A 22,717-nucleotide genomic window follows, 5' to 3' on the forward strand; every position below is an offset into this window, starting at 1 on the left:
AATAACGGTCACATGCTGGCAGAGGGTAGATTCAGGTTAGATATCAGGAGGCGCTACTTCACGGTCAAGGCAGCTAGGATCTGGAACCAGCTTCCAAGAGAAGTGGTGCTGGCTCCTACGCTGGGGGTCTTTAAGAGGAGGCTGGATGTACACCTTGCTGGGGTCGTTTGACCCCAGTACTCTTTCCTGCCATGGCAGGGGGTCGGACTTGATGATCTGCTCAGGTCCCTTCTGACCCTACAAACTATGAAACTATGAATAGTTACCAGGGAACTTGGTCTTAAAAAATGTGATATCTTTCACTTATACTGTAATACTGCTTCAAGGTTCATGAATATTTGTAATTTAAAGAATTCTCAGATATGATTCAAATTGAACTTGAAAGCTGTATTTCCAATATCTTCTTTTCACAGTAATTAGAAAGCTAGTTGGGTATTAAAGAACAAAAGAAACAAAGCTTCTTCTCTGACAAAAGCATCCCTTGAGAAGGGGATGCTTTTGTGAACAATGTAAAGGTATTTACTAGATCATTTATTTTAACATATACGTTGTTGATGTAAGCAGGGATTTGCCAAACCTGCGTCTGAATTTAGGATATTTATGAATAAGGAAAACCTATGGTCTCGCTGCTCCTTGTAGCTCTGTGAATAATTTGCTCTTGTGAAGTATCCATGTTAGATTTTTTATTTTAAAGAGTACAACATTAAGTTTACTTGTGGTAAGTGAGACATTTTTTGTAATTTAATCCTTACCTTCTAGATTTAACTAAAACCAGTATGTACAATTTAATGATTACTGAAGTATTAATAAGATTAGAAATAAGATTCCGAAGATTAGAAATAGGTACCCTTTAATGCCACTATTGATACATTTATATAATCCCAGTACCTTTTAAGAGAGTTTTGGGAACATCTCATGCACATGTATGTGTGCACAAGTATGTGTGGTGTAGGGGTATACATAGGTATATATATAGCCATGCATGTGTCTAGACACATGTATGTGTGTGTGTATGTATGTATGTATTTGTGTATATATGTATATACACATGCACACATATGTGTACACACATATGTGTGCATGTGTATGCATATGTGTGCATGTATGTAAATATATGCAAGTGTGTGTTTGCATATGGGGGTATGTATGTGTAAATGTATGTACATACACATACAACACCACCACGTGCATGTGTGCATGCATGTATATAGGTGTGTGAATGCATATAAATATGTGTGTATACTTATCTAAACACAAACAGTCACATATGCCAATCCAGATTCATTTCTATAATATATTCTGTGTGTGTGTGTGTGTGTGTGTGTGTGTGTGTGTGTGTGTGTGTGTGTGTGTGTGTGTGTGTGTGTGTGCACGCATGCATTTGTGCATGCATAACATGTATATGACCTAATTTTGTCCAGTAATTTAAGGGCACATAGCAATATACGCAAACTTGGGAATAGAAATTGAATCTATTATGGGATCAGGCCCATGTTATGTATACATATATGGGCTGACACAACACCTGGGGTTGATGGTCCCTAAAACAATTCATTCAGGACAGGAAAACTTTGAAAAAATTCTGAAATAATGTAAAAATATTTACTTTTCACTAATCCAGCAAACCCAAGATTCCTAATTTTGCAAATGGTGGGTAGCATTTCACACAGCTCTATTATAGAAACATCAACCAGAAAACACTAGTTATCTTCAGTACCAGCTGCTGAGCTTGGTAGAGCTTTCTCTTGCATTGTATTACGTGAAATGGACATCCAAACACTGAGGACAAAACTCTTGAAGATGGGAATTGCTACCAAGCAAATATAAGAATTTTGTCCTTTGTGCTCCCCAGCTTTATCCTGCAATCTTTATTCAAGTGAAGCTCTGATTCATTGGATAGAATTCTGTTTGAATGGGCATGGCAGGATGGGATCCTACACAAAAAATCCAGCCAGTGTCTTCTTTGAATACCTCAATTGTGGGAAAGGGACAAAGCATAATTGTTGAGAAAGGATGGCGAATGCAATTACCCATTTTTGCAGAATTGTCAGGCCTTAATTGTAATTGTATAAATATGTATACACATTCATTTAAATAACTTAAATATTTAGCCACGTTGTTCTCTTACAGTGCTCAAAAGACACTGATAACTCAGTAACAGACTTCCTCCATCACAACTGCCTTTAAAACAAACATGCCACCAACTACTGTACATACAGATACTACCATCAGACTTTTAATTTATATGTGGATATGAAAGAATCAAGTCTCTTTTGACAACATATTGGTCAAAGCCTTTATATAACAATGGAATAAAGGAATAGCATTTGTTCTTTTTTAGTACATCAGAGAAATTAAAAGAAAAGAAAGGGGTTTTTGGATCTTAAGATATGAACAAGAACTTGTCAACATTTCCTATAAAACTTGAACATTCCAACAAACTTGTGTTAGTATATTGCCTGGCCAAACTAGTAAAAAATAAATTGCTTTTGCTTGTTTTTATGATTTTCCCAGATTTCCAGTGTCAGTAGTAAAGAATTGGAAGTAAGTTTTTCCCCTTGGGGAATGGCACCATCTGGGTGGTGCATCTCCACCAGGAAAAGAAGGAGGGCCTGCTTGAATAGCTTGGCCTTATTGATTTGGTGCCTGAGAAGTCCAAATGCTAATGCTCCTAATGATCAGCCACTCCTTTTGACTTTTGGTAACGAGTATTCTCATGCAGTTAATATTAAACAGTACTTTGTGCTCCACATCTGTCATTTCAAAGTTTCCATTTTTGAACTCTCCTAGTCTCAAATAAGTAGTACATTGCCTCCCCTTTTTGCTCCCTACAATTTTTTCCCCTACTTCTAGGGCTCCATGATGCAAAATGTCATTTTGCCGGTCTTCAGTTCCAGTGACAACTTTAATTTTGCTGATTTTAATAGGCCTTTCAAACACAATCACAAAGAAATCTCCTGTAGAAGGAGCTTTGCCCCAGAAGTACTCATCAATGCTACTGTAAGCTTTGCTTGCTTCATAGTTTTCAAATACATTCATGTTGGTATGCAAGTTTGCAGGTGGGTTGTCAGGGATGTCAAATGAATCCTCTTCAAAATCATCATCCTTCAGCTTGTTCTCAGCTCCTTTGTAAGATGAATAATATCCCATGTGCTGGAACAGAGATGGCTTAAAGCGGATGACTTCCTTTTGAGCTAGCAGCCCACGGAAGTGGATTAGCAGCCAATCGCAAGGCATTTCCTGGTAAAACATCAACAAAAAATGGGCCAGGCGTGGGAGGTCATGGGTGTGGTACAGCTTTCCAATATAGCCCAATTTGGAAAACTCTAAAGTTACCCAGTAAGATCCTTCTCGTGAGGTAATTACTTTCTTAACAGCAGTCAAGAAGTTTTTTGAGCATCGAACATCATCTTCAAGCATCACATAATAATCAGAAAGATTAGCACAGAAGTTAAGCAGGAAAGCATAATCAACATTTTGTTTGGATCGGAACTTCACCCGGTCTTCTGGGTCATTGTAATTTCTCTTAAGGCCATCCAGGACTGGATAGTACTCCTCAGGGACATGGATAACTATTAACCTACCAGCAATGATGTGATGGGCAAATTTCTGTGAAATATCCTGGACCATCCCTTCACACCAGGAGGAATCAAAGTCTGCAAGTTGCACAACCACTGCAATTTCCTTAAGTTCCTCATAACTTGATTGCTCAAATATGGACTTGATTGTCTCAAGCAAATAATTTCCCTTTTTCCGTTTCACTGATGATAGTCCAATTGTAAGATATCCTATGCAAAAGAGAATTTAGAATGAAAGATTAAATGCAAGTGAATTAGACTTTGAAAATCATGTAGCAAGAAAGCTTCCCTCCAGGGCTACTATTGCATTAAAACTTCTGAATGATAAACTCTGAAAAATTAGATACATGAACTTATTAAACTGTATGCAACAAAAGATATTTTATGCTATTTCATGAAAGAAGAACTATATTGCAAGAACATTGAGAAATGGAGACTATTGCATTAAACTTCAGTTTGTTAACTGCAGGGAATGGTGTGAAATGGACTAAAGCCAAAGTGATAAGTGCATATATGCCTGCTAGGAAAAAAAAATACATTTATACAGAGTTAAAACTATAAAATCTGGCAAAAGAAAGGGGAACTGAAAGTTATGGCTCACAAAGTATTTTTAACTAAAACCTTTATGAAATATAGCAAAAACTACGAGTTAAAGATTAATTACCTTTTATCATTTTACAGTACCGTACAAGCTTAATTACTTCTATTGCACAGTTTTGAAAGCATCTAAACTTTTCAGAGATAATTTCTTCTTGTATTTTCATTTTTAAATGAATTTTCTGAACTTCTATTTTCTGTTGTTACACTTAGGATAATAGGCTTATAGGAAAACAGGGCTGAAAGGGACCTCATGGCTACATCCAGCCAAGCACATGGCCTCACACTGCACATTCAGGCATTCTCTGCACTGCCATCTTGCAACGCAGGGTTTGATTTTTTCCATGCTGGGAGATCCCAGGGTAAAAAAAGAAACCTGTGCAGAAAAAAAGTGGGTGGCACATGTGGCAGCAATGCACGCTGCCCAAAACCAGAGCCTGGCCGGCTGGAGCCATGCTCTGGATGCTGGCAGACTCTCAGTTGCAGGAACACCACAGCTGTAGGTTCCTCGGTAAGGCCGCTGGCACCAGCACAGTTGCTGGCCCCAGCCTCCCTTACCCCGTCAGGGGTAACCTGCCATATGCCAGAGCATGTGTGGCATTCATTTAACGGTGCACATTCATTTAATGGTGCAACAGGGTATGATCCCTTATCCCAACAACTGGGCTTTTGGACATGCCACATGTGCATAGCAGGAGGCATGATTTTGGGATCAAATCCCAATTATACCTTTACTACTTGCCAGTGCCAGGGGAATCTAGTGTTTGTAGACATTTGTGTTGAGCTGGAATCCTTTTAATTTGCATTAAGGTAAGTTTAGTAGGCTTTTTGCAGTGCTAATGTTAAGTTAGGCCGTGTTAGCGTAAGTGAGGTTAAGGGAAGTAGTGTAAAAGGAACTGAGTCACAGGTGAGAGAAACTTCTTGGAAGACTAGCCAGTCTTAGGACATCTACTTTTGATAAAGAGATTAGGTCAGTGCATATCATCTTGACTAACAGAGTGACATTATGGCATGCATCTTCTTGTTACTATGTTTGTTAAAGTTTGTATCTTTATGTTGTGAGCCTTTGTTTGAGGAAGGAGATAAAAAGGGATTCCATGCTCTGAGATGCGTTTGCTATATTCATAATTGGAAATTCTAGTACAATTTTCTTATACTTTCTCTCCATCGAAGGACTCAATTTGTATGAGAACAGGGACTGTCAAACAAAACCCTCAGAGCCCCAAATCCTCTCTAGGGATCAATAGGTCATGATCCTCGGCTTCTCCTGCACTAGCAAGTTGGGCTGGGGCTGCCAATAAGCTGATTGTCAGCTTCAGCCCTGGTATTGCACCAAGGTCTTGAGTTTTACACTGAGGTAAATTCCTAGGTGTAATCTGGGGTTGGGGCTGACAGCCAGATGATGTCAAAGCCCCACACCTGGCAGCTCTGTCCAGTCTGCCAGGGACGGATGATGAGAGGCTCCTGAGCAGGGGATCCAAAGGGCTTTTCCCTCTGGGGACTTTAAACAGTACCAGGAACCTCTGATTTCCTGTGTCTGGCAGCCTGGGCAGAACTGCTGGACACAGGGTATAAAGTCCCCAACAAGGAAGCCTTTTGGCTCTCCCCTCTGCACCCTACCCACACTCCCATGCCCAGGCTGGCAATTGTCAGTCATCAAGCTAAAACTACACTGTGGCTGGTTCAGGACTGTGGTGCAGTCCTAGCCTCAGAACCAATGATCAGATGATTATCAGCCCCAGTCACTCACTACACTTAAGGCACTATACAAATCAGCCACAAAAATATTCTACATTCTATGTGCAACATTTTAAGGCTTGTTTGTTATTTTATGCATCCTAAGGGTGTGTGTAACACCCTTGCCATTTATGCCACAATTAATACATTAATAGTGTCATATAAAAGTAACATGTAGAGGGGACCTGATAGTCAGAAAACATTTCCTAATCTCCAACATACATTTTCACTGCCACAGCTTGCTTTTAGTCCTGTCCCCTATAGTCACAGAAAAAAGGCTATCTACTTGGCTTTGGTGAGGCCGCAGCTGGAATACTGTGTCCAGTTCTGGGTGCTGCGCTTCAGGAAGGATGTGGAGAAACCTGAGATTCTAAAGGAGGGCTACACATATGGTTAGAGGCCTGGAGAGCAGGCCATATGAGGAGAGGCTGAGAGACCTGGGACTATTCAGCCTAGAGAAAAGAAGACTCAGAGGGGACTTGGTGGCAGCCTATAAGTATATAAGGGTCACACATCAGGGCCTGGGGGAGCATCTGTCCACCAAAGTACCCTAGGAAAAGATAAGGAATAATAGTCATAAATTGCTGGAGGATCACTTTAGATTGGACATAAGAAAAACTTCTTTACAGTTCAAGTGTCCAGGGTCTGGAACAGACTTCCCCCAGAGGTGGTACAAGCACTTACTCTGGAAATTTTCAAAAAACCATTTGGATGCTCACCATGCTGGGGTCATCTAACCTCAGCAGTCTTTCCTGCCCAAGCGCAGGAGGGCTGGACCTGATGATCTTGTGAGGTCCCTTCTAGTCCCTAACATCTATGACTCTATGAATCTCCTTTATAATCACCTTTTAGGTATTTGAAGAGTGTTATCAAATCCCCTCATAGTTCTCTCTACTCTAGACTAAATAACCCTATTCCTCCTTTATTTTTTTCCTCCTTTTCTTTCGCTTTGAGACAAGTAACTCAGACTTTACATTAAAGTGTAATAGAATGTTAAATATGTGTGTGTTTCTATAAGTAATGTCACTGCATTTACATTTTTTGAGTGAGATGAAAATTGCAGATATGTGACATGAATTACCATCTGTAGTACTTTGAAATAACTACCTCTGCACTTGTGCCTGCAGCAGAAGCCAACTCTTTTAGTTATTTGTTGAGACAGATTACACTTCTGTGATTATAATATAGCTCTTTCAATGGAATGCCACCTTTCTCAAGGTATCAATAACAGCAGTCTTTAGAGAATCCGTCCATTCCCATGTGTACTCATAAAATCATTTACAACTATACATCTTCATTTTTGTTGACCCACTCTCACTGTAAATGTTCTATTTTATAATTTTTTCAAATATGACCCTGGATAAAATGTAAAGACAGTGATACCCCCAAATGATCTAACTACTGACTGGTTGGGGTCCACTTAAAATGCCATTGGAGTGGAGTATAGTACAAATCCCAGCAGCCAGCCCATCAAGTCTTTCAAACAAAACTTTCATTTACAACTTTCCCCAGTGGAAGCAAATGCACTTTTTATTTTCTGATTAATATTTAGATTTATTAATCTTCTCAGTTCCAACCCCCCTTTCTTTTGATTTTGTGTGAAATGGTTGATTTGGTATCTAAATACATCAGTATAAAAGCTAAATACTGGCATATTTCACCTGCAGGTTTGAAAGTCTCAAATCCTGCCTAAAGTTGAAATAATCAGAATATTTAGAGTTTTCCTACCTTGAGATTGGGTGGAAAAGAACCTACCCAACTCTCTTGCTGTCTAAATATCAACCTGATCTCTCTACTGACCCAGCTAATGGAATAACAAGTACACTCAGTGTGTAATTATTTCCCAGCTATGGAGTCTACTGTCACTGAGGACTCAGTGGTCCCACTCTTTGCAACTCACAAAAACTTACCTTCTTCCCCTGCTTCATCCTTATGAAGAAATATCTTGAGGGTTCCATAGAACAGAAAACTTTGAAGATTTCACACAGATTTCTAAAATAATTTATCTAATGAAATTCAGATTCTCATTACTTACTTTTCCTTGGCAAAGGCGTGCCAGCTAGGTAGCGATAGGAAACATTTATAGATCCTGAGAAATTAGATAAGTCTTTAAAAGTGTGAACATAACGCTCTGAATTAAGCTGGTGTGTGGCTGCTTCTCTGATTAGTTGCTTGTCCCCTTCCTATAAGAAAAAAGAAAGAATAGGAGGGGAAGTGGGACAGAAATCGTTAATGCCATCTAGAAAGAAAACTGGGGGTAAAAAGTTTCCCAAAATACAATTTTTTCAAAGTTATTTTTCTTCAGCTATGTAGATCACACTCATTTTTAAGAAACGCACTACCTGAATATCAAACATCTTTGGTTACAGGAAATCTACCATATCCTCCATATTATAGCAACAGAGTAAGAGGAAAAATGGTCTTTTTTGGACAAAAATATTGGAGATGTATTTTTTCTTGGAGAGTTCAGCACACTTAAGATTGCCATTGAAATGATGCAGCATTAAATTTATGACATAGTGTATATCAGTGATGGATGAAATGATCCTTTTGGGCAATGAAGTGGGGAGATTTTAAAAAAAGCTTCTTCTGATGTAAAAAAAAAAAAACTGTTGAAAAAATGAAACATGAAATAATGTTCTTACATCTAAAGTTAGACACTACCATTTCTCTAATACCTTAATATTTCCTTAGACCCTTGATCTGCAGGAAAAATAAGTAGGCTGTGCCATGCTAAAGGATGATGAAGCCTACTTTTAATTCATCCCCAGCCAACATTATTGAAGAGCGCAGATTTATGACACTGCCTCCTTCCCATCCTTCACATCATCCTTTGAGTTGAGACTTCCCCAGACACAGGTAAGGCCAAAGCCTTAAGTATGTAATGAAAGCAAAACTGCCTTGACCTAGCAGCTCACCATCCCTGGACATTCACAAGGATTGGGAACAACCTAGCCATTTACGCTGGAGAAACTATTCATCCGAGTTGTGTTATCATGAAACTGAGGGTAAAGGTGGGAATGCTCATCTAGTTTATAGCGGGTGCATCTCCATGTGTCCCTGACTGCACAGTTGGTACTGCACAGCCATTTAGTACTTGCTAAAGCAAGTCCTGGATGACTGCATGGTACTCACTGGTACTGCACAGTCCTGGTGGTGCACAGGTTGTTTCCAACCCTACTGCACAGTAGCAACCAGCTACTGTACATTAGCTTGCTGCTATTGCACAGTAGCAGTTGTGTCACCTTTAGTACCCACTAATGCTATGTCATCATAATGTATCATGTAGATGTGCCCACTGTGTATTTTTGGCCTCTGGAAGAGAAAGGATATAAGGACGTTTCATGTTTCTGCTTCTTTGTTTAACTAAAGTAGCCAAACTGATTGAGAGAGCATCATACAGCATATGTACAAGTATTACCTTTATATTGACCTAACCAAGGCATTCATGGGGCTTAAACTGCCCCCAAAGTGGTGTACTAGTGCCTCAGGAAGTGAACTAACTTTAGATCCTATTTCCTTGACCCTGACCATGCTATTTTTGGACTCCTCCCAGACCAGATAACCCCTTGTGGACCAACCAACTCTCACTGCAAACCTGTGAGCCTTCCTTGAACCTGCCAATCTCCTTGGCTCTTTTAACCCCTCCATGGACCTGCAAACCCACTAGCACCTCCACCTCACCCTCTGCCCAAGTTACTTACTTCAGACTGCCTGAGCCACACTGCTGGTAGCAGCAAACACTTGAATGTGCTGCTCCTGGTTTAGATTTAAAGTAAACTGCTTACACCTAAACTGGGTGCAGCAAATGCTTATTTGTACCCAGAGTCATCAGTCATATTGCTAACATAAGCAGACAGTCTAGTAGTAAAGCATATTTATTTTTAATGGTATTATTCTTCAAAAATTGGGATGTGTCAAGATACTTATTTTGCAACAGAAACATTTCCAGAAATCTATCTTCTAAGGTTCATTTTAAGTTCAATATTTCTTCTTTTATAGAAGAAATAACACACTGCTCAGCTGAACAAAAATCTTTCGGCTAACTTCCAGGGGCATGTACCTGAACTGCTATGCTCACTTGATCTGCAAGGTCTCCCTGGGTAATTTCTTTCTAGGACTGTTATGCAACCTTGCATTAACTGATAAGTTATGACACCAAGCTTTATGTTTATCACTTTTCAGAATAGAATATAAATAAATGTATTAGCTAGAGATTATGTAATGATACTGGATTTACTTTTAGAGTTGGTCAGAATATTTTGGCCAGAATATTTTTTCAAGGAAAAATGCCATTTTTATTGAACCCCAGGCCATTTTTAAAATTCTATGTTCGGTAAACAATAATTTTAGAAAAATGAGCTTTTATCATAGAATTTTTACATATAACATTACAAGCTTTCATTTCAAACAAGTTTTTTTCAAGGAAATTCTTTATTTTTCATAGAAAAATATGTAAAAAACTTTTAACAGGATATTATCAGAACAGAATTTTATAATCAAAACCAAACATTTCAACTCATTGGAAACAAAATTTTCATGTAAATACAATTTTATGGGGAATTACAAATACTTTGTTTTCCTTGGAAAATGTTTTGGAACTGTGGAATATTCCATGAAATAGAAAAGCTCTGGGTTCCCATCAGCTCTGGTTACCCTTGAAGTACTTAGCTGATCAGCTAGATCTGCTGGGGACTCTTCTGATTTTTCTGTGTTGTTTTTGGCTTTCACTTGTAAATCCAAGATAGAGTACACCAAAAGACAAGGAAAGGAGTAGGCAATCACTAGCATATGCTGCACTTTGTTTGCCTGCACTTGTGAGATTCTTCTGATTATCTGAGTGTGCTAGGTGCCCCTCAAGAGAAGCTCCACTCTTCTAAGGATTCAGTGAAAACTGTAAATCTACTAGTATTGTTACAGTCTCCAAAATGATGCTTAAATATTTACATTTGAGACAGAAAGGCATAGTCCATTTCCCAAATCACTTAGAATCCAATTAGTCAATAATTGAACTATGCACACTTTGTGATTCAGTTAAGTGAATGCAGTGCTCATGAAAAATGATCTGTTGATCAGATATAGCTCACACTGCTGCAATCTGTGTAGTGCCCTGCCAGTGGTCCTCAACACTGCGCAGTATTTATGTGACCTGGAGTGATTCTACTAAGGCTACTAACGTGAAATTTTGCTCTAGTATCCTATAGCCGGCATGGTTACTGAAATGGAGGTTTTACTTTATGCTTCTCTAAATACTACACTTGGAAAAAGTAGTGAATGAGTCTCCTAGGGACATGTAAGGGATTCTGTTTGAAATCTGAAAGTGTTAAATTACATTCCCCCCTTTTGAAACGGTTTTATTTCATTAAATTCCTCTTTTCACCTAGGGAAGAGAATATCACATCCATATTCCTCTGCTGGGCTGTAGAGAGGGAAGAGCTGGGATCACATGAATTATATCAACTGTAGGAGTATTGCCACAGGCACCACGGTAGAAAAACCTAACCACTTCTGAAACCAGGAGGACCTTGCAGTGTGTCCATATGCAATCCTTACACCTGCTTTGTCCTACAAGGTAACTAGTAGGGCTGTGCGAAACAGCACCGTTCCATTTTGTCTTGAGTTTCGAGGTTTGGACAGAACAGTGTTTTGTTTTGAATTTCATTTCCATTTGCAACAGCTGTTCTGTTTCGCTTGGTCAAAACAGTGATACTGTTTCAATGCTGTTTCAATGTTTCGCCGGTTTACTATAACAGGGCAGCTAGAAATAGCCTCTCTCATCCAGTATGCAGATGGGGGCCCGCAACCCTGGGAAGCCTGCGGGGGCTGTGCCAGTCCTCCCGGGGCTGCAGAACCTGATCTGCCTCCCAGATGAGGGAAGGAAGCTGGGTGCTGTCACCTGAAACCGGGGAGCTGGGGAAGGAAACTGAGCCCGATCACTCAGTTTCCCTCCCCAGTGCTATGATTGGGCTGGGGAAAAAAACTCAGCCCAGCTTAGCCTGATCGCGGAGCTGGGGAGGGGAACTGAGCCTGGACTCAGTTCCCTTCTCCTGTGCTGCGACTGACTTCCCACAGCCTGGCCTAAGGAGGTGGGGAGAATCAGAGATGTGCTCCCAGCTGAGCCACATGCGGCTGTGGAGCTGCTGGAAGCACAGCCCTGGTTCTCCTCTGTCTCCCACTACCTGGCTGCTTCAAAACTTTCAAAATGTTTCACTAGCTTCATTTTGTTTCAAGGCTGTTTCGAAGCCCTTTTGTTTCGATTCAATTTCACTGTTTCAAGCTCAAAATGAGTCGAAACAGTGTCGAATCAAAACAGCCGGTGAAATCTTGAACAGCCCTAGTAACTAGAGAGACTATTGTTTTTGAATTCCCTATGTTTAAACTGCTGATCTTATACCTTACCAAACAAAATATCAGACAGGTTAAAGGAACTGTCAGATATGACCAGAGAATCTAAAAAAGAAAAAAAAAAGTGCCAGCAGCTAACATTTGAACAGTGGTTGATGGTCCATAAATAGGGTGACCAAATTATTTTGAAGGAAATCCAGGGTGGGGCAGGGAAATCTGGGACAGGTGACGTCACATGCCTGCTCCTCTCCCTGACTCTGTGGCTCCCAGGAGTCTTGATGATGGGGCAGGGTGGAGCAGGACAGTGCGAGGCCTGAAGCCAGGCTTGATCCCCAGTGCACAGAGGCTGGACCTAGCTGGGAGCAGCCCCTCTGCAGTGCCCTCCAGGCTCCACTAGTCTGTGCTGCATGGCCACATGGCATCTGCCCCACCATTGCCAGCAGTGCCCAGAGCCACTATGTGCACCTGGGCCTTGGCAGCAGCCACAGCAGTATGGCAGAAGGCTGCTGGTGGTGGGCAGCCATCCTGGCTATTCCCATGTAGGTGCCTGAGCTGTGGCCCTGGCTGCCTCCTCTGGCCCTCCCTGCCTCGGGAAGGAGAAGTGTGGCTGGAGTGCTGCTACAAATCTGGGACTTTTGCTTCAATTTTAGCCAACCCACTGGGATGCCAGGGCAGCCTATGAAATCTGGGACCGCCCGAGCCAAACTGGGTGTATAGTCACTTAAAGGTATTAGGAGATCTGGGAGAACTGTCAGGAGAAAGTAAAAGGTTTAGCTTTAGTTACATGGGCTCAGCCAGATCTGTGATAAGAAAAAGCAATGAAATAAAGTAAACTTTTTTTCAAAAGGCTAAGAACAAAACATTGAATTTTCTTGGGAGTTGGCAAACATAACTGGAAATTATTTAGAAAACAAAACAAAACAGAAAAAGAAACCATGAAAAAGACTGTAAGCGATGCTTTAGAAAGCACATAGGGGGGCTTCAAAGAAATGAGTGAAAGCAGGAGAGAGTGTTGTTGTGTGAAAATCCAGTACAAACCAGGTTAAATTTTATCACAACCATGACAAATAAGATACTATGCAAAATCTTAATGCATGCAGTGTTGCTAGAGGAGGTTGCTAGAAGTGGATCTAAATGCCCAAAGCTGCTCTCGTGCCTTGTGCCTCAGCTGTGCATCTTTGCTGATATTCATGAGCATGCTAACTTGGTTATACTGCTTAAGCACAGGCTTTGGTGCGAGTAATGTGACAACCTTCTTGGCAGCACTTCCAGGCTTGCCACAGAAACAGTGCAGACATGTCTACAGAAAAAAAACACAAAAAAACAGACCTCCTGACTCTCATTTCATCATGCTGTGCTATCATGTTTTGTTGTGCTGTCTTGCTGTGCTATGCTTGACTTTGCTCATATGATTGTTTGCAGAATCTGTGTCTCGAGGAGTTATATGCCCTTTTGTCATGGCCTAATATCCACACAACCATTACTCAGTCTTACAGCTTGTTTATATGTTTGTATTTGATCTTGAATTGTGCTATTTGCACAATTTTAATTACCTTAATTACATCATAATTTCACTAGTTAATGACTGAAACGCCTAACTCGGGTCCTTTAGAAAACCCCATGCTTATGCCACAAGTCTTCAAGAGGCTTTATTAAAATCTTCCTGTTACCATCCTATCTTGCAACCTGCCAACACAAATATGGGATGCCTCTTATGAGACAGACTCAAAATGAGATCCAAAAAAGAAATTATTCATGCAAGAAGCTTTTAAATGATACAGGATTAATTCTTGTAGTGTAAGCATGCCTTCTATAATCTCAGTTGCATATGTCATTAGGATAATTACTGTTGAACTGTGTCAAATCTGAGTTTTTTTGTTCACATGATTAATTCAGATGCAAATGATTTTCAACAATAAAAATGACGGGTCAACATATGGATGAAATTCAGAAAATTTGGTAACAAATAGAATGTTTATATGATATCTATATATCTCCACACTTTCTCCTTATTTGCAATAGCTGCAGAAGGTCATATAGCCACAAAACAAAATATTATGGTGTAGTTTAATTCTGAAGGAGATAAACACCATGACTTTCCTGATGCCCTCTAGTAGGTATGCTATTTCAATAATGGAGGCTGCATTTTCACTAGAGAGCACATCCAGAAAATAGTTTATTATAAATGTCCTTCACTAAATCAGAGAGGGGTTTAGTCATTCTAATCTGAAGTCAGGCAGAAGGTAAGGCAGGCTGGCACCCTAAAGACTAACTGGTTCACAGAGGCATGAGCTTTCATAGGCAACAAGCTACTTCATCATATAGCATCTGACAAAACAGGTTATTGCCTACAAAAGCTCATGCCTCTATAAATCAGTTTTTCTGTGCCATGCTGCCCTATCTTCTGCTTCACCTAAATCAAAGGAATTGTAGCAGTTCTTTACACTTCTTTACACTTATGGCCCAATTTTTAACTTGGCCACTTGGCCACATGAGTGTGGATGTTTGGTTCCCTGGTGACAACTGGCAGTGGGACACCTTGTGCTGCCACTAGTTGTCCCTGGGGAACAACTGTGTCACATATACTCTGGAGTGTGGCAGGTGTGCGGCAGGTGAGGCTGGCCCCAGCAGCCTTACCTGGAGCCCTGAGGGCCTCTCAGGGCTGTAGCAGCAGCGATCCTGCCTTAGAGCATGGCTGGCAGCCGGAGTGTAGCTCCAGCTGGCCATGCTCCGGTTTTGAGCAATGCATGCTGCCCTCACGTGCACCACTCTATGCTTTTTTTGTGTGGGTTTTGACTCCTGCATATTCAGGGGTCAACCCCCCCCCCCCCCGGCGCTGCTCCCTTGCAGTGCAGAGAATAGCTGAATGTGCAGTCTGCGGCACCACGTACCACGTGGCTGCACTTGTCTGGACGTGGCCTAGGTGTGGTATATCCTGTTTTCTGAATTTGCTTCATGATCCACTTCCAACATCTAAAAAACTTACCAATACATAACCATCTTCAATGTATAAGTTCATGAACAGCAGGCAAATAACAAGGACTCCTAAGAATGATACTGCTGATCGCTTCCGCAAGCATCTCATTTTATCCAAATATTTCAATGTGAGTCTCATGTGAAGTAGTACATATGGTGTCTCCTACAAGAGAAAACCACGATATAATTATTAAAAATTGGAATGGGAATTAGAGAATCATCAAAAGTTCACACTTGAATGGATTTAAACACAAGTTGTACTCCAATATGGCATGTATTAGTCTGATTCTCCAAAGTTCAAGTAGGGAAACTCAGATACTAGATAGTCCTGGATCAAAATTTCATCTGGAGTACTTCACCTGGATGCATTTACTCATAGACCTCTTCTGAAAAATGTTTTTAAGAATGGCAAATTTTCATTTACAGAATTACTCCCTAAACAAGTTCAGTCATATCTACTGGGCTGAGTAACAATACAAAATATTTCCCCTTTTTTAATTCAGTTAGCTCTGAACAGCTAACACGGCTATGAGAAGTAGGCTGTAGATTGTATGCCATATCATGCCTTATAAGCATGATTTTGCAAGCAAGTAGCACTGAATGATTGTGTCATTGGACTATTAGGAACTGAAGAAAATGGGGTTGTAAATGAAGGCCTACTAAAACATTATTATTGGATATTATGTATAAGAGAGGATCTCATCCTGGCTGTCAGAGCACAAACTAAATTTGTGCAGTACATTTCAGATGGAAATCACTGTAATACTGCTTGAAAATAGGCTTCTCAAAACAATATGGAGGGTGGAACTGAAGAAAATTTCAATAACTTTTGCCTGAACATAAGATTACAGGTATATTCATACCAAGCAGACAGAATAGAAGGATGCTATGCTTATGGTATAACTTTCTGTATACAAAGCCTTCTCCAGACAACATACGAACACACCTGATTTTTAAGCACTAGATGGCAGCATGGACACATCTGACTTTCTATGGCCATGCCTTATAAGTGGCATTTTTTCTAACCAGCCTGCATGAATGCCTTGTTTTGTTTACCATAATTATAGTGTGAGCTTTTAGAAAACATTTCTTCGCTTTTTCCGTAGAATGGTTTCTTTGTTACACTTCAATTTCTAGCTTCTAACATAGTACTATAGAGTGCTATGCAAGTGAAATTTGTGAGAAGAAACATAACATTTGTTTTCTGTATTTGTGATTTCAGTCTGCCTCTTCTACAAGAGAGATTTGACTCTTTATGTAGTGAGACACCTGACATTCATTACAGTATTTTAACATATTAACCATTCAGTTTTACTACAGCCAAACAAAGCTAAGGCCCTGATTTTTACATCTTAGCACTAATTCTGGAACCACACTTTTGTCTTACAAACACAGCACTTTTTTTGCCTACATTTCAGTGCGTAGTTTCATATACAATGAAATAGACACCTCAGTGTTATAAACATACCTGTTTTTGAAAAACAGGTCTTAAAAGTTGGGTATGTGCCGATATTGCTGCACCCAGTCTCTGACTGCCACATGATCATAGATCGGGGAGGTGTGTGCAGATGTTTGCAGGTGCTGGGGGCTGTGCTGAGAAACTGGTGTAAGTAACTTGGGGTGAGGGGGGACATGGGTGGGGTTGGGGGGCAGCAGGTCTGTAGGGAGGTTTGGCAGGTAGGGGGGAGGGTTGTTAGGATCAGGAGGGTGGTGGCCTATGGGTGGGAAGCGTTATTCATTCAAGTGTGGGAGGGTGGGAGTGAGTAGCTGAGTTTTCCCAGTCCCAGGACTGTGCTCCAAATGTATTCAGACTTTCACTAAATCAGGCTAACACATTCCCGATCTAAAATAGTTCACCTCCTCAGTTGAACTGATTTAGAGTGGGCATGCCATCTTTTGCCGGCTTAACCTCCCGTAACGTCTGTACATATCAGCATTCAGATTGATGTAACCCTAGTTAAGTTGATCTAAATGTAATGCCTGCATGTACCCTATTTTAATAGATAGTGATTTGCCAAGTCAAATTCATGTTCATATCCTAAACAAGTTTTTTGCTTAGTTCCTTTCTGTTCTCCATATCTTTGTAAGTGTTTATACCTGAATATCTTCTTTACTTCTCCAAGTTTATGTCACATTTCTTTTGACAATCTTAACCAATATCAATGAGCATAGAGTGAACTAAGATGTAAAATAGTATAAAGGAAGACTTCTGCTTATTGAATCTATAAGCTTTGGAAACGTGCAATAGCGCAAAAATAACTTTTCACCTGACAGCACTGCCTTCTTATACCATCTAGCCAAAGGAACACAATTTTAAATATTACTCATAAGAAAGCAACCATTTAATTACAATCTTTTCTTTAGTCCCATTGAAGGCAATGGAAGTCTTACGCCCATTTTAGTCACCTCTGTCACCGTTATAGCATGATGTGTTCTATGATTCTTAATGGCTCAATAAACTGAACACAAGGCCTGAAGTATGAGACAGTATAGCTTTGCCTAAAGGAAAAGTGCAAGTCAAAGAAGTCATTCCCTTCCTCTCTCTTGTTCCACAGCAATAGTAATTTTCCTTAGCTCCTTACCATATACAGGCCGTCCATATATACATACACAACTACACTTACTAATGGCCATCACGTTGAAAATGGATTCAAGCTTCTGCCCACTCTCCATCCCCTTGTACTCGCAGCCTTACAGAAAAGATAACTTGTTACTCTCCTCCTCCTTTTGTCTGTTATGGCTGACATGCAAGGAGTCCATTCAGACAGCTTTCCCCTTCCCCTTGCTGTCAACACATACTCCTCTGTGTGGCCAGCTACTTACTAGTCTTATCTAATCAATATAACAAATACATTTTATACAGAGATGGAATATACAATGTATATTTTTGGTCCTCCTTGTGTTCCGCTGTATGTGTATTTCAGTACTATCTCTAGCCAGCACAAGAGAAGTTGCTTATTTGCAGATAAACTAATGGCTGTCAGAAATGACAGGTGCATTATTTTTATACTGTAATCTTTCCATATCAGTCATGCAGCTTTTTCTATCAAAAACACAAAGGCCCTATTCTAGATACACTGAAGTATATCCACTGCCACATTTATTACCCCCACAAAATCCAGAGATAACACACTAAAAGTGGATTAGCAAACCCCTTGTGAACCTTACTTACAATCCCTGAATTGATTAAGACTCTCTGAAGCAGGATCTTCACCCTTCAAGCCTTCTGATGTACTGTTCCACCATTGTGTAGCTGAGTTGCTTTGCTTGCATTTCTTAATGCTTGTCCAATTTGTTTTTCTGCTTTTCTTTTTGGAAGGCTGCACATGATGCCCTGAGGGCTATGCTCAATTCTTCTTATAAAAGTGCGAGATTCAGACATGGAAAAGGCTTCCAGAAAAGAAAAGAAAAAGTCCAGTAAAAATATAAAGGATTTTTTACATGGTTAACATTAAATTTTACATGAAGGTCTGTGATATTTGTGTTAGCATCTGTCACATTCTTTCCATAGAAGATGAAACAAAGAAACCACAAGTTACTGTATATATTTGCAGCTGTGGTTGGTAGTGAACTGGAAAATTGTAATGGATAGACTATTCCATAGGGCTCAGATAGACTCCCAACAAGATTCGCTGTCTGTCTCACTGAAAGCTTGAAAGTACATATAAAATGTTTAAAGCTGACAGGCAGGAGGTTTGCTGTCACTAGAAGCAGGGAAGTAAAAATTGTTATGGGGAGGGGAAATTCTAGTGTTTAAATTCTGGATGAGACAAGGAAATCTAACAGTTAAAAGCAGGGGATTTAAATTGGAGTAAGCAACCTCCTGTTTGGACTGTCTGCTCTAATTCATATGACAGAATATAATACAAAGCATATGGTTTAAAGGACTTCATGTTCTGAGGAACTTACATTCTAGATGCTGGGATGACACTTAAAAATCAGGAAGTATGGATGGGTACAAACCTAATCATACTTAGCAGTGCTGGAAGGCCAGGCAAAAGAAATGGGCCCTGGATACTGTACTTGTCACATGGGGAGTGGGAGACTGTCAAACAAAGATGACACCTGTAAAATGAGGTACAGAGATGGGAATTAGAAAAAAGGAGGGCAGGGGGCAGATTGGGCAGCACAGTGGGTTCAGGAGAGCCAAACAGGAAGAAACAGGGATCAAAGTAGAAACATGTACAGAGCTATACAGAACTGTAAAATTGAGGATGAAGAACTTAAATGTGATGTATAAAGACAAAGTCAGTGAAGGGCTCCAGAGATGGACTTAGATCAGTGGAAATAGGGATATTTTAACTGTATATCCTGGAGAATAGAGAAAGGAGATATAAAATAGAGATATGAAGTGGAGGACGTTCTGGGAATCAATTAAAGATGACTAATGACTGAGAAAAGGTATTGATTCAAATGGCAGCAAGTCACCTTATGAATCATCAGTACGACTAGTTATGTTTTATCAGAGGTAACCTAGAGGAAAAGATAGGATTTAGAAATATAGAATAGATGATGAAGTGACAGGCAAGATCCTGGATGGTAAGTAAATGACGCAGAGCAAACTGGAACTGCTTTGACAGCCTGAGCATCACCAAAAAGGAAGTGTCTGTCATGGTAAAGGATTAAAAAGGGGAGAAAACAGGGTGCTGGGACATTCTGAGTCAGAGATTATAGAGGAAGACGGAGAAAATGGGAGAGTGAGGAAGAGGTCAGAACCAGAGAAAGATTTGTGAACTATCAGTATACGAATGGAAAGTAAGTAAGTAAATTAATAGGAAAGAGTTCAGAGGAGTAAGGCACAGACTGAAGATTGAATCCGAAAGTCATGGGGTTTGGGGTGGGGACACACACTGCTCCCAGTCTACAATCACACAGCGTAAAGTATGCTGCATGATTGTAGACTGGGTGAATTTTCTCTGGGCATGGACAAATATTTTAGTCACTTTTAAAGGGGAAGTGGATTTACTGATTGAGAGTTTGCAGCAGCTGTTACACACTGCTATGTCTTCAGGATCTTCTAGCAATACAGGTTCACTAAATCACCGTAATTTTAACCATGAATGAAGCAGGGTTAAAATTAGAGCAGTTTTTCTATATTGAATCAATATAGGATCATGCAGGCATAATGGCTGCATTGTAACAACTTGTATCAGTAGCCTATGACACTGATCCAATAATTACATCTGCCTGTACTCTTTTTCTATTGCTTGTAAGAGAGAGAAGACCAAAGTGAGAGAAAAAAAGAGAAAACAGAAGTACATAAATCTATTTCTATGGAGCTGGTCCACAGGCCAGGTCCACATCACTAGAAAGCACAACCCAGCTTTGGTATGGGTTGATATGGGCAGGAGGAGGGTAGCTCATTAGGGGAAGGCATTTTCAAGGTTGGTCCTAAATAGCACTGTAAAGGCTATACTGTATCTTTTAAATAGTGGGTAAGAGCATGAACCCCACGTGTCCCCAGAGGCTGGGGGGGGGGCACAGTGAGCTCCTGCAGGTGGCAGCAGCACTGGCATGGCGGCGGCGAGCAGCAAGCTCCCACAGATGGCGACAACGTTGTTGGCGGTGGTGGGGGGTGAGATGAGGGCTGACCAATGGTCAACAACCACCCACAGACACCATTGGCAGTGTCACAAGCAACCAGCAACAATCAGGGACCATCCACAGATGCCACTGGCTGTGGTGGTGGTGGGGAGTTGGCACGTGGCAAGTGCTCACAGGCACCGCCGGCAGCATTGGTGGCACTTTTTGCAGGGGGTGCACTGCCAAGGTCAGGGGGTGCATGTACCTTTGGGTGTGCTGTGCCTCAGGGGGTGCTGTGTACATTCTCTATGTGTCACCAATGGGTAAGAGGTCTCCTGGGTTTGGGGGGAGGGTATTTCACATCCTAAATACCACACAGATGAGATAACCTTCTTGTCACTGACCATAGGCAACCTCTTTTGGACAACAAGTATTAATGCCAGGAATGGGCATTATTTTTACAGATTCACAGAAGTTTAAGGCTGGAAGGGACCTTGTGAGATCATTGGGTCCAACCTCCCTGATTTGGGCAGGAAAGACTACTGGGGTCAAATATCCCCAGCAAGGTGTGCATCCAGCCTCCTTTTGATGATCTCCAGGTTAGGTGCCTGCACCACTCCTGCCGGGAGTCTATTCCAGTGTCTGGTCACACAAACCATAAAGTTTTTCCTTATATCCAGTCTGAAACCTTTTTATAGGAGTGTATGTCTATTGATCCTGGTTTTCCCCTGGGGTGCTTTGGTGAATAGTTGTTCACCTAGGCCCTGATACTCACTCTTGGTATATTTGTAAGCTGCCACCAAAACCCCCCAAAGTCTTCTCTTTTCTAGGCTGAACAGTCCCATATCCGTCAGCCTTTCCTTGTATGGCTTGCTCTTCAGGTCTCTAATCATACAAGTAGCACTTCTCTGGACTCTCTCAAGCTTCTCAACCTCCTTCTTAAAGTGTTGCACCCAGAACTGGACACAGTACTCCATCTGTGGCCTCACCAATGCTGAATAGAGCAGGAGAATAACTTCCTTAGTTTTGCTTCAGATGCATCTGTTGCTGCATAACAGCATATTGTTTGCTCTGCTAACTGTAGCATCACACTGGTAAAGTTTCAATAGTAAACTAACATGTTACCTATATAGAGCAAGCACTCAGCTCATATCAGTGTGGAATTCCAGGATATGATCTACATAGGAATTTACATACACATATGGAGACAGCTTTACTTTATATACATGCATGCAAACACACAAACATGCACATATTGATTAAAACCCTCTGCCCAGATAGATAGTATCAATAGATGCTGCCTGATAGTTCTTCTCCTCCTGCAGAGTAAGAACCAAGCTTCTGCTGCAATCTTACTCATGCTCATAAGTGTTGAGAAATCATTGAGGGTTGGATTCTGTTTTCTGTTGCATGGACCATCCCTCCCATGACTATTGTATTAATCTAGAAATACCAACTCAGCAGATCAATTTTCTGGATCCAACTCCTCTGCCACAGTCCCTGGCTAAATCATGTCACTTTCTGCTCTCTCTTTCAGCAACCCCAAACTCCCTGCCAGCCTCTTCCTAAGAGCCATCTGCTTGGCCCAGGTTGGACAATGTCACCCAGGTGACTCAGGTGATTCCCCAGCTAATTTCTATTCTTGATTCTGAAGTTACAATTGCCTCCCCCAGTAAAATTCAAATACATCATTTCAGTTCTATGGTAGTGACACTCCTTGCCCCCAGTGGAAGTCCAATGGTCTGCTTTGCAGTCTTCTGTGACAACACTAACAGGAGTTCTGGAGAACAATGCCACCCCTTCATGTTTAGCCAACGGTCATTTTCAGGGGGGGTCAGCTAATAACATGGAGTGGTGAGGAATTACATTAACCTCAGAGAAGTAGGGAAAGACATTTTGTGGGATACAGCATGCTCTATGCATTCTTTATTCTGCTGGCAATTTCACTACCCCATTTTGTG

General features: G+C 40.8%; 1 protein-coding gene across 3 annotated transcripts in view; it reads right to left on the reverse strand.

Moving 5' to 3' along the window:
- Nucleotides 1–2,214: 2,214 nt before the first annotated feature.
- The window catches only part of MGAT4C (MGAT4 family member C), a 302,395-nt gene continuing 281,892 nt past the window's right edge, over nt 2,215–22,717 (reverse strand). For 2 of the 3 annotated variants that reach the window (XM_019514823.1, XM_019514822.1), the window contains 3 exons: nt 15,244–15,396; nt 7,948–8,095; nt 2,215–3,788 (listed from right to left, as the gene is read on the reverse strand). In XM_019514823.1, the coding sequence (XP_019370368.1) occupies nt 2,632–3,788; nt 7,948–8,095; nt 15,244–15,396 (1,458 nt within the window). In that variant the 3' untranslated portion in view covers nt 2,215–2,631. Of the gene's footprint in view, nt 3,789–7,947; nt 8,096–15,243; nt 15,397–18,405; nt 18,796–22,717 lie in introns of those variants that run through there. The other variant, XM_019514824.1, reaches the window with a different exon arrangement.

The sequence above is a fragment of the Gavialis gangeticus genome, unplaced genomic scaffold, assembly GCF_001723915.1.
Source record: "Gavialis gangeticus isolate Ggan-Ray unplaced genomic scaffold, GavGan_comp1, whole genome shotgun sequence".
Classification (NCBI taxonomy): Eukaryota; Metazoa; Chordata; order Crocodylia; family Gavialidae; genus Gavialis; species Gavialis gangeticus.